The sequence below is a fragment of the Pan troglodytes genome, chromosome 3 (genome assembly GCF_028858775.2).
Source record: "Pan troglodytes isolate AG18354 chromosome 3, NHGRI_mPanTro3-v2.0_pri, whole genome shotgun sequence".
NCBI lineage: Eukaryota > Metazoa > Chordata > Mammalia > Primates > Hominidae > Pan > Pan troglodytes.
In genome coordinates, this window is record NC_072401.2 from 22,880,872 (window position 1) to 22,898,025 (window position 17,154).

At 35.2% G+C, this 17,154-nt stretch overlaps 1 protein-coding gene across 2 annotated transcripts in view; it reads right to left on the bottom strand.

The window, feature by feature from the left end:
• The window catches only part of ADGRA3 (adhesion G protein-coupled receptor A3), a 128,386-nt gene that overhangs the window by 20,273 nt on the left and 90,959 nt on the right, over positions 1 to 17,154 (bottom strand). For both annotated transcript variants that reach the window (XM_001164297.5, XM_016951401.4), the window contains 4 exons: positions 16,620 to 16,781; positions 13,316 to 13,519; positions 6,014 to 6,227; positions 5,595 to 5,803 (listed from right to left, as the gene is read on the bottom strand). In XM_001164297.5, the coding sequence (XP_001164297.1) occupies positions 5,595 to 5,803; positions 6,014 to 6,227; positions 13,316 to 13,519; positions 16,620 to 16,781 (789 nt within the window). The remainder of the gene's footprint in view (positions 1 to 5,594; positions 5,804 to 6,013; positions 6,228 to 13,315; positions 13,520 to 16,619; positions 16,782 to 17,154) is intronic.

Sequence of the window (17,154 nt, forward strand, 5' to 3'; positions counted from 1 at the left end):
TCACTAAATAGTAATCTTAGTTCCTCTTCTACTCAGTACAAACTTTAATAACTAAGCCAAGAAATGAAAAATAAAGTTCTCCACAGAAGTTAGCTGAACTAATACAGAGAAATTAAACATCAAATGTGTGTTAAAAAATCACAAAGATGATCATTACTAAGGATTCAAATCAATGGAAAAAGTTTTTAGAACTGTTTACTTGTCAGAGATTCATATATTTACAAGTGTTACTTCAGGCCTCAGAATTACTGAATATAAAATCAGTGGACGTTTTCCATAATTATCACTGTATCAATAAGAATAATTAAAATAAGCAATTGTCTAAGTACCAGGATCTGAACAATGGAAAGGAATCCAAAGAAAATATATCAGGGCATCCTGTGTGTCAGGGAATAAAGAATTATAATAAGAGTTTACCATTAAAATTTTAAAATAGATCTGAAATCAGAAATGTAAAAAAACAAAAATTTTAAAAGACGACTATGACTTACTTCTATGTTGCTTTTTCCCCACTAAGGAACAAAGAATACAAATTTAAAGATTTTATTCTCCCTACCTCACATCATCAACAAAAAATCAATTCCAGTCAAATTACGGAACTAAATATAAAAGGTAAAACATATTAAAGCTTCTGAAGAGAACAAAAAAGAAGATCTTCATAATCTTGGGGTAGAAAAATTTCTTAAACAGCATTAACTAAAACAACAACAACAACCAAGAAATTGTACTTCAGAAAATTTAAGAAACTCTGTTCATAAAAAGACAATATTGAGGGAAAAAAAGGCATGAACTGGGAGAAGATGTATGCAACACATAAATCCAACAGGGAGCTCATATTCAGTACCCATATTAAGAAGTCCTATAAATAATTAAGAAAATGAAAGACAACAAAATTAAAAATAGGCAAGACTTGAGCAGGAACGTCAGGAAAAGGGGATACCCAAACTGCCAATAAAAAGCTAAAGAAGGGCTCAACATCAATAGTCACCAGAGAAATGCAAATTAAAACTAGAATGATACATCACAATACTACCACCAGAAGACTAAAACTGAAGATTGACAATTCCAAGCATGGTCAAAATGTAGAGCACCTCGAACTCTCATTACTGTTGAGACTGTAAACCAACATAACCACTTTGGTCAACTGCATGGCTTTAGCTACTTAAAGCTAAACACATGGAAAGCCTACAGTCTAGCAATTTCACTCCTGAGTGTACATGTCCATCATAAAACATATACATGAGTACTCACAGCAGCTTTTTCTTGACACCCAAAACCTAGAAACAGAAATGGCTATCAGTGATAAAATGAACAAACTTTGGCATATTGATACAATGGACTGCTACACTGCAATGGAAAAGAATAAACTGCTGCTAAATGCAAAAATGAAGATAAATTCCAACCATGTAATGACAGGAAAGAACCCGACACAAGTGTACATACTACACAACTAAAGTCTAAAAACAGGCCAAACTTATCTATAGTGAGAGACATCAAAAGGGTGGTTCCTGGAGATGGTGGCAGGAACTGACTAGAGAGAAACACAGGAGCACTGTCCAGCACTCTACTACAAATCTTGTTCTTATACATTCTTTTGTAAAAATATAACCAATATTTGTGCACTTTGCTCAATACCTCAATTTAAACCAGTTGGTCCCTTTTGATTATCAATTCCACTTTGGAGAATTTGTCTCACAGATGCTCAATTAAATGTGCAAAATGACACTGTACAAACCACTAGAAACAAACACAATAGAGAAATATCTAAATAAATTATGGTAGAAACATAATATTCAGAGATAAGAAAGAATGAGGAAACTCGTATATTGAGAGGATTTCAGAAAGGAGACTTAGCAGAGGGATTATTAACACAGATCCCAAAATGAGACTGTGAATTCAAATCCCAATACCAGCACTAGCTTTGTGAGCATGGCATTTAAGCGCTCTCTGCCTCAGTTTCCACATCTGTACAGTGGGGGTGATGACAGTACTATATCTCATGAGGCTGTTATAAGAGCTGAGTAACTGAATGTATATAAAGACATCAGAGGAGTGGCTGACACATAAGCGCTTAATAAAGATTGGCCACCACTACCACCATCACCATCCTCTTCAAGACACATTATCACCATCATAGTTAAGATACGTTGCTCTATAGGAAAAAGCATGGTTTAGAACAGTGTGTGTAGTATGCAACCTTTGTGCAAAAATGCAAAAAAATAGGAACATATATTCATTTTTGTTTCCATAAACACGAGGGTCTCCTCAACAATATGCGAGAAACAAACAATAGTTACTTATCAGTGTGATACGAGAGATAGGTAGGACTTCCAGCTTTCACTGTATGTTAATGTGTAGAAATAAATAAAACATTACATCCATGTGAGTATAGTACTTATTTTAAAATTATTTAAACAAAAACATCACTAGCATTTATGTTCAATTATAGAGTAAATGATATCAAAGTTGCTTTGAATACCATTTTAATCTATAAAATGACATACTAAGATGGTATTCAGCATGTTTTATATAAACAAATGTAAAAGAATCACTAGGAAAAGAAAATTAATGAATGCTCTCTAGTTTCATATTTTTAGGTGAACACAACAAAAGAGGAATCAATGTATATAAATTAGCTTATCTTCACCACTAGTGATTAAAGTATTAAGCACTACATAGGTTGAACCTAATCATAACCCTACTTTCTATTCAGTTTTCTTTCTTTGTTTTTTCCTACAGACACCAGCTCCTGTGAATCTTCCTGCCCCACCTGGCTATTCCAGATCATATCATTCAAGCAAACCTAATTTCTGCTTAATTTTTTTTTCTGGCTCCCAATGAGACCTTAGTAAATAACTGGTATAGCAGGATGTATACTCAGATTTATGAACAAGTATATTCTTTATGTCGCATTTTTTAAAAATTCAAAACTCTTAAAATCAGATAAAGGAAAGTTTTATGGACTATATCCCAAGATAGGAATCCTATATAAAAGGATATATTAAGATGGTATTCAAGAGACATAGGATTTTATCAATTTTTAAAAGCTTAATATAAGGAAAAAAGACACTGCTTTCTAATTTGCTTTCTAATTTTTTAAAAACAATTTCTTCAATCCTAAACATAACTTTAACTATCTAAAAGTGGGTATAATTTCATTAACTTTTTCTTTATGTTTAATTAGCAACTAACTCCCATGCAGTAACTTTAATTTTGTCAACAATTTCAAATACATTTCTCTTTGCTGCCTCTAGATGGCACAATTACATTTAAGAAAAGGAAAAAGTCTTTGAAAATAAATAGAAAAAAAATCTTAGTACTATTGTATTTTAACTTTAAAGAATTGTGTATTACATTTTTTAAGAGATTAAAAGTCTGAAAGATAAAAGAATAGCTTATTCCTTCCAGAAAAGGATTATACTAATTTAATAGTTTTGAAGAACAGCTAGGAAGTTCACAAATAGATGCTTTAAACTGGTATTAGATTAAATAAAAATAAAAGTTTCACATGGTGCAATATCACAGCGAAGGCTTATAAAATGCATTTTTGTGTATGTTTTGTGTTTCATTTATTTTGCTCAATTTTTTCTTGTTAACATAAATTTCTGACAATGTTGAATATTATTTCTCATCAGTACATCACAGTTTATTTCATATTCAAAATCTGAATGAGAAAACACTTTCAAAATGGAAGAGAAAATGCCACATACTTTAACGCTTCATGCTTTAATTTAAAAGGTGGCAGTGGCTCATGCCTATAATCCCAGCACTTTCCGAGCTTGAGGCAGGCGGATCACTTGAGTCCAGGAGATCAAGACCAGCCTGGGAAACATGGCAAAACCCAGTCTCTACTAAAAATACAAAAATTAGCCGGGTTTGGTGGTGCCTGCCTGTAATCCCAGCTACTCAGGAGGATGAGGTAAGAGAATCACCTGAGCCTGGGAGGTAGAGGCTGCAGTGAGGCGAGATTGCACCACTGCACTCCAGCCTGGGCAACCTGAGTGAGACTCTGTCTCAAAAAAACAAAAAATAAATAAAAGTTGACTACACAATAATAAAATGTGAACTTATAGAAACCAGACTCATGCTTACAGAAATCAAGACATCTTCCATTTACAAAGAGAATCAGAATCATAAACTGTCAACACTAAAGTTAATCCCAATTGAATAAAGGTCCTTTATATATACAAATATACAAATATAGCCGAGTCTATAAACATACATGTTTAAATATGTTGCTTGCACTTGTATAAAATGCTCAATCATGTCAATGAAAAGATAATCCCTTTACTCTGATAAATAATCTATTCACCTTTCTGCTTGCTTGACCTGTGTACCAGGTAAGGTATAAGTTGAATTGAAAAAACAACAACAACAAAAAACATACAAGAGTCAAAGAAAATTATTTATAATTCAGGTTTACTTCAAGATCATTTCTAGTGCTAAATGCTATTTTTTTAAGAAAAGAAAAATTCATGAAATGTAAAATATATCATGTTTCAAGGTATTTAGCACTTTGATAAAACATTTTCTAGAAAACAGATTTACAGCTGGAATCAGAAATAACATAGAAGTTCCTCACACCCAGAGTAACCTCAAACCATTTCTGGGAAATGTCTTTCACACTCGTCAGTAATTCCTTCCACTGTACTCTAAATACACTCCTTGATGTCAGTATTTATAATAATTACAACATAAAATAAGAACTAGCATGGTTTATTTCATAATTATCTGCTCAGGCGTCAGATTCACTTAAAGACCTCATTAATAAAAACACTTGCTCCTGTACATTAATAACTGTTATTTTACCCCCAAAAAATTACAGGTTGAGTATCCCTAACCCAAGAATCCTAAATCCAAAATGCTCCAAAATCTAAAACTTTTCAAAGAAAATGCTCCTTGGAGGATTTCAGATTTTTGGATTAGGAATGATGAACTGGTAAGTGTAATGCAAATATTCCAAAATCTGAAAAAATCCAAAATCCAAAACATTTTTAGTCCCAAGCATTTCAGATAAGAGATAAGACTCAACCTGTAATTAGTGTTAACAACGGCAAATAACAGAAAACAACACTAGACTGGCATTAAAACTGAAAAGACATTCTTTGTGTCAATACTGTCACTTGCAATGACAAAAATGAAATTATCATGATTAATTCTAAATTCAAATAGAGTCTAACAATTACGACATGTAGTGGGAAACAGCGCTAGATTGCAAAGTAGGAAAATGTTCTTTCACTACTCACTGTGTATCCTTCGGCAAATGAAATCACTCTTTCTGGGCAGAGGGAATCTGCATCAACAGTCTCTCCAAGTTTTAAGGTCAAAGACTAACTGAACTGATTGACTTATAAAGTTGATTTAAAATTCCTATATACCAAACTCAATCCCATACATTTCACTTGGTGGTAACTTAATTTCCCTTTAAAATCAAAATTAGAACACATATCATCTCATATAATCAAAGGGAGCAAATTATGTTAAAAGTAAAAAAAAAAAAAAAAAAAAAAAAAAAAAAACACTTCATTTGAGCTTAATTATGCATAGCAAAAATGTAGAATAGTGTTTATGCATAAAGTTAACAACTGCCATACCATTAAAACTGCATAGTTACTAAGGGAGTAGCACTGAATCGTAGTGATATTTTCATCTGAATAGAGTATATGGCACCCATCTGACTTCCAGCCTCCTTGTCCGTTCAGCAAATCGAAATCCCACCGGGCTGCAACAGCATCTGCTCCATGTGCAATTCGACGCAGTGTCACATTAACAGGGATGTGGTGGGTATCTACATTCACACCATCTGGAGAAAATGGGAAATAAAAATATTTCTGAAACAAACTTCATAACCAATTATAAATGTCAACTTCCACAGTAATGGGTACTCTGCAAGATCTTTCTTCACTAGTGACTCATTAAAATGAGAAAACACTAAAACAAGCATTTTTAGGAACAGTCAACTACGAGGCCTTATTGTCCACTGACTACAGGATAACATATGCCACATACAAACCTATTTTGGTGAGAATCACAGGGGTAACCACAGTACGTCGTTTTCCGTCATCGGCCAAATTTGTTGAATTTCCAGTGGCCGGAAAAAGCTTTCCATTGCGGAATGCAATGAGTTGAAGCTTGTAAAGAGAGTCATCAGTTGGTCTGAGTTCTCTTTTTTGCTTTGGTGAGAAAAGGGAAGGAGGAAGCTGAATAGAAGCCTCCACAATAGTATTCTGAAAAAATATATATACATAAAAAAAAGCTCACTATATTAGTACATAGAAACCAGAAAAAAATGTCAGATAGTTACAAAAGTGGTATAATTAGGTTGACTTCATTTTTTAAATTGTATATACAAAATTTAACAGTTAAAAAAATCATCAGTCAAGAGAAATGTCAACACCACATAACATAGATTAAAAGAAGTATAAAACAGAAATGCAAACTTTAAAGAGTTAAATAAGTAAACAAGAAAAGTGTTTCAAATTACAAAGTTAATTTTCCCATGATATTACATGTTGAAGTAGATAGCATTAAACAGATCAAGGATCTCAATGATCAGGCTGTATCAATTTTACAATGATAAAATATGATAAAGAAGCACAAATGTAGCATCTCATAAATATGAGTATAATTAATTTGGGCTTATGGAACTTTAAGGTGATTTATGATGAATTCAAACCACCACACAACAAAAGAATGAAATTATACAAACATAATAGAGGTTTAGATTCAGTACACTTAGCAGAAATTTCCTTGAGACTAGGAAACACATTTAGAAAAAAAAAAATAGTAACACATAGGAACAACTGAAAATGCTGACTGATCACTGAATTTTTTCAGATTTCTTTATTGAGGATTTTTAAATAATAAATTATTCAGCATTCAGTAAAAAATATATATATACCAAAGAAGTGAACAATTAACCATCTAAAAACATTCCATAGTTGAATTTATTATACAATCTTTCTCTTGGCTTCTAACCTCTTTCTTCTAATTCCATATTCACCAGAATTTCCCCTTAAGAAACAAATCGAATCATGTTATTCCAGTTTAAATAACACCTTGGTTCTGCAATGTTTAAATAATACTAAGCCCAAATCCTAAGTTCACCATATAATTTGATGAAAATCTATTGCTCAGATGTATCCCCTGAATGCTCCTATAGGACAACCTAAAACACAGCTACACTGAGTTAACAATTTAAGTTCTCCTATATTCTTTTTATGCCACCATGCTCACTGCACAGACCAGCATCTCTACCTGAAATGCTCCACTATTCTTTTATCTCACAAACTTTTGAATTGGTGTAACGGAAAGTGGATTAGAATGAAAAACGTTGGCAGCCAGGGGGAAGACTTTATACAGAGTCCTTGAAACAGGGCTTTTTTGGACAGTTAATTGCATCTCCTCAGTATATTGCATCTCCAGATTAGCTGCTTCCTCTTCTGGACTCACACAACACTCTGCACACATTAGTCATAATACACACTTGCAGTCCCCCATGATGTAGCTCACTGTCTGCTCCTCAAACCAGAGTATGAGGATTTGGGGTGCAGTCAATCTCACTCACTTTTTGAAACCTCTATGTTAATAGTTCCTACCACTTGCATTTGATCAAAATAACCCTGTTTGTGAAATGAACAATGTCTGTATGGCATGTTTATTTTAAAAACAATTCTACTTAAGCAAATGATTGACTTTAGAATTAACGATGTTAGATCACAGCAGATACCCATAAATATCTTTTCAATGTAAGTATTTTAGATGTTTGTATATTACTTTTAAATTGAAGATGCCAAGAAAATATTTAGTAGAAATATTTTGTTTGAGAAGACGCATAAAAAGGTTCCTGCTATTCTCACTCACAAATATAATCTAATGTGAAAAATATTATAAATTTATTCACTAATCTAGATTTCCATTAAGTACACACATTTCTCCTAAGTACATAATGACACATGCAAAGAGAGAAAACAGATTAGTTAAAAGTTCAAAATCGTGATAAAGTATTACATAATGCACATTTATTAAAACTCAAGTACTATAAAATTCATAAAATAATATCGTTATACACACAAAATGACTTGAAAACAAAGCATGGCTCTTTGGGGAAGTATTAGTAATGATAAATCAAATTGATTTAAAAGAAATCATTTACATTTTTTAAAAGAAAGTTAAAATAGGGAATAACATCTATACTTTCTAGAAGTTAGAAAAGGTCTCCTACACAAGTTTAAATCTGTAGAACCAATTAAAAAAAAAACAATGTACAAAAAACCAGGAGTATGGACATATTACTGGGTAACCAGAGCTATATACTCATGGCTGTTACATATTTAAGGCTTCTAAAATATCCTTCCAAGTCCAATACAAACATTACTAAATAATAACTGCAGGTTCCCTGAGATATACAGAGTGGCCTAGGGTGCCGATAAGGTAAACTTCAGCCGTATCAATAATGTTTAGACTTTTATACTAACAATGGAATACTTGTGTATTTAATTTCTTTAAAAGAAATGTTGATCATTATTTACAGAAAGGTTGTAAATCTATTAGTCACCGCAAAACACTTACTTCATTTGGTGCATTTATCATGAATATACCTTCTTCCACCTGGCCCGAGGGTGGCAAGCACAAAGTTTGTAAGTTCATTTAACCATACATTTATTTTAAAATATATGGATTACATCAATGGAAACAGATAACAAACACACGAATGAGAGGTAATAAAGTAGAAAAATCTCTCTTAAGATCCTTTGGGAAAAACAAGTTTTCGGTTTCCAGTATTTACTATTGAAAAATCATATACCATGTAGAGAACATGAGATCTGAAATAAGAAAGGATTTGGGTTCCAGCCTCACCACTTAGCAGCTGGTTAACACTGCACGACTTTGTTTAACCTCTCTGAGTCTCATCTGTCAAACACAGCTAATCATCTTTGTAACAAATGGTTGTGAAGACCAGATGGGATCAGGACCATGACAAGCACAAAAGTCTAGGGAACTGTCGGTGGTATTTTTTACTGTTGTTACTGCAGCACAGTGGAAGATGGGTATCTGGGGACTGGGGGAGAGGAAATGCCTTAACTAAATTGCCAAGAATAATCTGGAACGTCATCATGTTTTGACTTCTACCATTCAGTTTCAGTGTTCATTTTAACACTAAAAATTGATGAAATATGAACACACAAAAAATGATTGTTACCACACAGCTGCTTTTTTTTTTGCTAAATTCATCTATATTTCACTATTTACAATGACACTAAGCTAAAAGGAAAATGATAAGCATAATGGAGGTTAATTCCAATACTTTCACTACATCTTAACATCTTTCCTTATCAAAAAATCTGGACTTCCTCCACTATGTAGTTAATAAAATTTTCAGAAATCTTTATGGGTTAAAATCTACAGAATTCTAACATGAAAATCAGAATGAGCCAAAGAAACATCTGATTCAAAACAATAAAATACTAATTTATCTATGTTTTCTTGACCACTTACCTGACTTTAAACAGACAGATGCTATAATATCTCCTAATTATTTTCTTGTGTATAATTATTAACTGCATACCACCTTTTGAGTTTCTCACTGAAGATTAACAGCAATTACATTTGACTTTAGAATTAATTTTTTAACTGACTTTGTTTGCTAATTAAGTTTGGCTGTTAATTTTATTTGACATTTATTGAATGTTTAGTTACTCTGGGCTTGGAACTATGCAGAGCCTGGAGACATATAATGCAATAAATAAGCTGTGGTCCCTGTCCCTCAAAATTCATAGTCTAACAAAAGAGAGAGAACAACAGCAACAAAACAGTAAGAGCTAATACTTACTGAGTGCTTACTCTGTGCCAGGCACTGTGGTGAATGTCTACACATTTACCTCACTTAATCCTCTCAACAACCCTTCGAGTTAAGGACCATTTCATAATCTGCATAACAGCCGAGAAACTGACATTCAGAAAGGTTAAGGTAGTTGCCCACATTTGCACAGCTGTTAAGTTGGGGAGAGAACCTGAACCCAGACTGTCTGGCTACAGAGAGACCACAGTCTTAGTCACTGTATCATACGGCCTCTCACTGCAGCTCGCTCCACCACTGTATCACCTTATAATTATTCTGAAGAATGAACAAAGCACAACGGGATTAACAGGCAATGGTTAATTCTGTCTGAAGAAGAGAAGGAAGAATCCAAAGGCAGTTTTAAAGGGAGAGTAGCAGGAATTTCACCAAGCAGGGATGGACTGGAAAAGTGCAAAAACGAAGGCAGGAAGCAAGAAGATGCATAATGACTAGCCTGAAAAATTCATGAGACTTCAGCTGGACTGAAGCTCTAGATGTCTGGGATGTGTAAAGAAAAACTGATTTCTAAATTCTAGTCAGGTGAAGTATAAAGAATTAATTATTTCTCCTTTTTGGCTACATTACACCTGAACTCAAAACACCAGCTTATTTCCAAAGCCCTCAGTAAAAGTAAAGTAGTTTACTGAAAACAGATACTATTTTGTTATGCTAACATATCTGAGTTATGGTATCCACAGTGAAAGGAAACATTTCATTGAGAAAAAATTGGAAGAGATTTGATAGATGCTGTCAGTAAGAGGCAAGTATCAGGCAGCTCTGTCACCAACTGGTGACCAACTGAAGCCAGGTATGAAGTCACTGGTGATTCCAGCACTAGGCCTGCCCTCAGGCAACCAAGAAACCCATCTTGATTCTCAGGCTCCCACATGTGACAGGCAATGAGAGAGAGATGAACAAGGCATTATGGGAAAAACGAGGAAGAAAAATAAAGGAGACAAGGGTGGGAGTGGAGAACTGGATGAGATTAGGCAAAATTTCTTGGAGTGACATTTCTGCTGGGTGTTATCACCAAGGAGCTGGGAAGGGAGGGGAGGAGTAGGGATTCAAGTAGGAGAATTAGCACAAGCCTGCTTGAGAATGACCAGGTAGTAGGGAGAGGAACCAAGGAAAGTTTGCTGTTGCTGGATAAAAGGGAGAGGTGGGAAGTACTGTGGAGAGAGAGGGAAGACGTCAAATGATAAAGCTACTGAACAGTCTCTGGAGAGACATGAGACATTTATGAAGGGGTGCACAAGGTCAATTTCCATTTGGGGAGGATCCAGGTAGAATGCCCACAACATTAACAGCCTGAAATGGCACAGGCATTGACAATCAGAACAGCCTGCACAGAAGGGAAGGCTCCCAGAGGCCTCCTGTTCTGCAGGTGCCAGGCCTTCAGGTGTGAAATGGTGAAAAGAGAGGTCTGGGTGGTGGTCCCAACAGAAGAAGCAGGAGGGCTGAGGAAGCACTCAGAGAACTGGGGCAGCAGCTATTTGCTAAATAGTAAGGAAGTATTTCAATATTTTACTAAGTGGCATCGTTGTACTGATACATGTTAGCTGAAGAGCCAGCCTAGAGACACAGAGACTAACTAGAAAGTTACCGTGGTTTGTGCAATACAGGATGGGAGTCCGAAGCAGGCTGAGGAGGGAGTATAGAGGGAAGGACAGAGATTCTGAAATATGCAGGAAGCAAATCAAGGAGGCACCTACTGCTAAATAAAGACTGCCTCTTTATGGGTTTAACTTCACATACCAGCATATGCTCCCATTTAAAGGCAGTGCAATCAGTTTCTGGATGCTCAGGTTTTCTAGTTAGTATATTCAAGGGATTAAAAAAAAAAAAAAAAAGGATGCAAAGAAAGAGCAAAAACTGCCCTAGTATAAAATGTAAAATGTAAAGTTAGTTTTCTGTTCAAGTGCTAAAGCTTAACCACATTTTATGCCATTAACATTAGAATTTTTAACTAATTTTCTGTCACCAGGAATATGTTCCTTTTTCATTCAGTTTAATCGTGTCCACCTATGAAGCATGAATAATAGTGTAATGTGTCCTTGCTCTCTGGCCACAGGATGATCTTAAAAGGATAGAATGGCATGAAATTGACAAATCTGAGTGTCCATCTAAAGCCTTCTACTTTAGCAAGTAGAAACTCTCCTTACCCAGAGGGGTAGGTTGTGAAATTGGTGAAATGTAGGGTTTCGTCATTTTTAATCCCTTTCTACCAACTGTGATCATCTAAGACAGAAGTGTTCATCAATTTTAAGTATTCCTCAAAAAACACACCTTTCTCTCATGGGTTTCTCTGTGTTGCTGTTTCTAGTCTTTTATAGTATGTTTGTGGTTTTTTTGTTTTGTTTTGTTTTTTTCCCCAATATAAGACACAATAAGGAAAGTTGAGCAGGTCCAAAGGAGTGTGGCACAGTGCATCAAATACTCTCTTAGCGCCAATATTAACAGGCAAATCTTGCCAATTTTCCTCTGAGTATAGGGTATCAAGTAAATATATTATTATCAGACATTTTGACCTAGTTGAGATTTTCTTGGGCAGTTGGGATTTTCTAAATTTAGCCAATTGGCTCTCTTTAATGGTGGTCACCAAGAAAAAGTATACAAAAATACACTAATTCGTTCATTCATTCAACATTTATTGAGTGCTCACACTAAACCAGAACACCTAACACCTGTTGGATCAGTTATTATGCAGCCATTAAAATGACTGGAATATTGTTTGTGATATTATTGAGGGACAAGACAGAAATAAAGTACTGTGAGATTAAAAACCGCAGAGAATACAATTACACATGCCCACAGAAAGCTAAGTGAAAAATATGTGGTTCCATTAGGGTGCTGGAGTTGTGCCTCCTCTATTTGCTTCAATACAGTGTAGTCAAATATATCTAAACCACCAATTTTAAAAATCAGTAAAAATGCTTTCATTTTGCTTGCTTCAATGAAACACTTTTTTAAAAAAAAGATATATGACATATTTGTGTTTTCTGCCAAAAATTTTGATATACAGCTTGCTTGATTAAACACCTGGTCTCAGGGTTGACTTCTCCAATAGGCTTGGCAGGCACAGTGCCAAAGGCTCATGATACTTTTAGGGGCCCATGAAAACATCTTATTGTCTTAAAATCAGGAGCAAAAAGACAAATAAACTTTTAAGTCAAATAAAATTTTTTCACATATAACATTAGTATATTTGCATTTATACCACTGCAGTTATAAAATGTAATTTCTGATATTTTTATGTGGAGAAAGGGAATCAAAGGCAAAAATGCCTAGGGCCCATGAAAGTCGTAATGCAGTTCTTCCTGGTTAGAGTTTTCTTTAAAACAGTAGCAAAAGCAATAATATCTATCTTCCTGCAAAAAAAAAAATCTTTTAATAAGGTTATTTTGCAAAGCAGAACATTTGGAGCATTCTAATTTAACTGTAAATAGTCTTAAATGATTGCAGAATGTAACATACCTTTAGCGCCAGACTCGAAAATGTATTTGAAACATTGCACTTAAAGCTCAGCTGCTTATCCAGGTTTCCCTCTGGATCCCGCCTCCCATAATCCGAAAGTCCTGTACGATCAGAGGCTGCCACTTTCTGGAACACGGTACAGGTCATCCCCGTGAAGCCAGCAGACTTGATGACATAAGCTTCCAGAGCAATATTGGGTGAATACTTGAAAAGTCAATCAAACAGGAGTTATGAACGATTTATAGCACAAAGGAAAAGCACTTTCAAAGACTTTTCAAACACAAAACACTATGCATTAGCCAAACCAGAAAGCCCAGGTTCTTCCTAAACAAAATCACTGTGTAGATAACTGGCAGAATAAAAAAATAAAAAAGAAAGAAAGACCCTGGAATGAAAAGGATGTCCTAAAATGGAAGCGAGACCAAAAAAAAGGAAAAGAAGAAGTCATGAAGTACAGAAGATCAGGTCTAAGAAGTCAATTAAAAATAATTTAAGGAGCACTTCGAAGGAAACAACAAGCTAAAAATGGAAGCATCCTGAAAAAAAATTCAGCTAGAGAAATCAGTGGACCCTCTAAATGCTCATCTTACAGGAAGAATGAGAGCCAAATATTAGTTTGGGAAATGCACTCGACACATCTGGCCATATTTACTTATTTCTTTCACAGGAAGATCATTAACTCTTTGCATTCAGTTTCACCAATAAAAGCTTTACACACTCTCCAAAGCTGTTTCTTCAGAAAAGGAAGAGAGATGTTAATTTAAATAGTAGGAAATGGACAGATTTAAAAATCAAATTAACCTGGTCAACATGGTGAAGCTCCATCTCTACTAAAAATACAAAAAATTAGCCTGGCGTGGTGGCACACACCTGTAGTCCTAGCGACTCAGGAGGCTGTGGGAAGAGAATTGCTTGAACTTAGGGAGGCAGAGGTTGCAGTGAGCCAAGATTGTGCCACAGCACTCCAGCCTGGACAACAGAGCAAGACTCAGTCTCCAAAAAAAAAAAAAAAAAAAAAAGCAAATTAGGTCAGAAAAATCATCTGAAAAGCAAATTAGGTCAGAAAAATCATCTGAAAAATATGGCACCTGCCCTAGAGTTTTAAAGGAATTCAGGAACAAGAGTGAACCAAGGGGAACCACCAAAACATATAACCTGTCAATACAGACAGCCACCAGGCCCACTCGCTGGAGGACAGAATGGGCGTGAGAAGTGACGAGGAGCCACACCTTCACATCCAGCAGAGTGACAGGATTTACCGTAAATTCTAGGGACAACATGGCATCTCCCTCCTTTAAGGATGATTAAGTATACGCCTATCCCACAGGCAAGGCACCATTCTAAGTATCACATATGGATGTCTTTTTCTTTAAAGCATGAAATTTTGATGCACGATGCTTACAATCTATTAGGAAATAAGATACAAATTTAAAAATACAAAAAGTAAAGTAAAATTTGGCAAGTCTTATGCATGTGATAGAAAATAATTAGTGGTTCCCAAATTTTTCAAGCATAAAGAATCTTTGTATTAGTTTTTGCCTCACAATGTAAACATAGTGAAAAGTCTTTTTAATTCAACTTATTTGTTAATAATGCGTATTCTAATTTTTTGCTAGTCAAAGACACATGTAAACAACCACCAGATCTTCTGACAAGCAGCAGTCATTAGGCCCAACACATGAAACCTTGGTTGAAAGAAAGAAATCTGTCATTTTGAGGCACCTGTGAAGCCATATCATTTTACTTATTATACATAGATGTATCATCTCCTGGAACTTTGTTTACACATAGAGATGGTATGCAAATTCCTACTATGACCTTTATTGTGCCCTTGGGTTGTCAGAAAAACTAATGCAGTTCAGAGAAAGGGATGAAGTTCTTTCAGCTGATTAATAAGCATGGCTAAAGGATGAGATTTAAAATGGATCTAAATGGCCGAGGTGGACATAAATATGACAAGCTAGTCTCAACTGAGGTCATGAATCTGAGAGGGAAACTCCACTGACTTACATTACAAACACAGTGACCTAGCCAGGTGCGGTGGCTCACGCCTGTAATCCCAGCACTTTTGGGAGGCGGAGGCGGGTGGATAGCTTGAGATCAGGAGTTCGAGATCAGCCTGGCCAACGTAATGTAACCCCGTCTCTACTAAAAATACAAAAATTAGCCACACATAGTGGTGCTTGCCTATAATCCCAGCTACTTAGGAGGCTGAGGCATGATACTGCTTGAACACGGGTGGCGGAGGCTGCAGTGAGCCAAGATAACACCACTGCACTCCAGCCCGGGTGACAGAGCAAAACTCCATCCCCCAAAAAATACATAAATATTGAAAAAAAAAGAAACCACAGTAACAAAAAACAAAGACAGTAGCCATGCTGAGACTCCATTTATTATTCCAAAAAGAAAATACTAAACTTAATTGAGCAAAGGGAGCAATAAAACATGGTAACATCAAAAAAAGGTCTCAGAGATCAACAGGAAAATAGCAATCTTGAATTGTGTAAAATCACAGGAGGAAGTGTAGAATATTCTACACTATGTCAGCCCAGTAAAATAATTAGAAAATGAAAATCATGGACCAGATCAAACTATGATTGCTAAGGAAATATCACATTATTTACTGTATTCACCACCTTTTTAGGACGAAAAAGTAAGCAGTATATCAAGAAATTTACAACTGTTTAATTTAGCATAAATAAAATTTAATACTATGTAATTGAGTGATCATTATTTATTAATAAGTCATTATCCCAAGAGTGGGATTGACTGAAAATGCCAATAGCTTCACAAGTGTTGGAAGGCATCCCAGTTCTCTTCTGAGATTGAAACCTGGGCAAACAATCAGATATTCTCTCAAAATATCCTTCAGGGCCCAGAACAGAGTATTAGGCTCAGATGGACTATTGGTATGTGCCAGTGGGGCAATACAATAGTGTTCTTATTTTCCATTGCAGAAACACTTTCGGTGGATTAGATGGTGATAAACATTCAAATTAAAGATTAAGAAAGTATTTTCCAGTTCCCAAGAAAACATTACTCAAAAGCAAAATTAACTTATAAAATGTTAAGAAGAAATTCTGTAATAACTTATAAAATGTTATAACTTATAAAATGTTAAGAAGAAATTCTGTAATAACTTATAAAATGTTATAACTTATAAAATGTTAAGAAGAAATTCTGTAATAATCAGCAGTAAGAGAAGATATCCACCCCATAATGGAGAAGACACCTATCTCTTTCGGGTGAGAGCTGTGTGAAATGCACTTTTTTTCTCAGGAGTCTATGATAATGTTACACTTACTGTTGAATAAACGTGAGCTCCACCGGCTAGCCGGTAGGTAGCAATGCGCTGAAGACACTGCACAATCCTACTGCAGGCTTTAGCTTCCCTCTGCGCCAGCCACAGGACACGTTCATCAGCCAACATGATGTTACTTGCAATGTCAACCATCACGTCACCTAGCTAGCAGGGGTTCAGGAGAAAAAAGAAAGATCTTTAAAACCACCATAAACTATTTCGTAGAATCAAAATCCTAATGGACAGTGAGATTGGCCTTCAGTCTCAAATTCCACATGAGAACCCAACAGGCACTTTACTTGTTTCTCATGAAAACATCTTCAGATATGAACAGTTCATTCAAGTATAGCCATTTGGTAGTATTTAGCTCAAAAGAGCATATGTAAGTGGCCACCACATCACTGGTGAAAAGACTGCCAGGTATTATCTCAAATGGAGGAAAAGAAAGGCAATTAGATTAATTAAAGAGAAGGAAAGGATGTCACACAATACCAGAATAAAAAGATCTTGACTGTTCATCTAGAAAACCATTTATAAA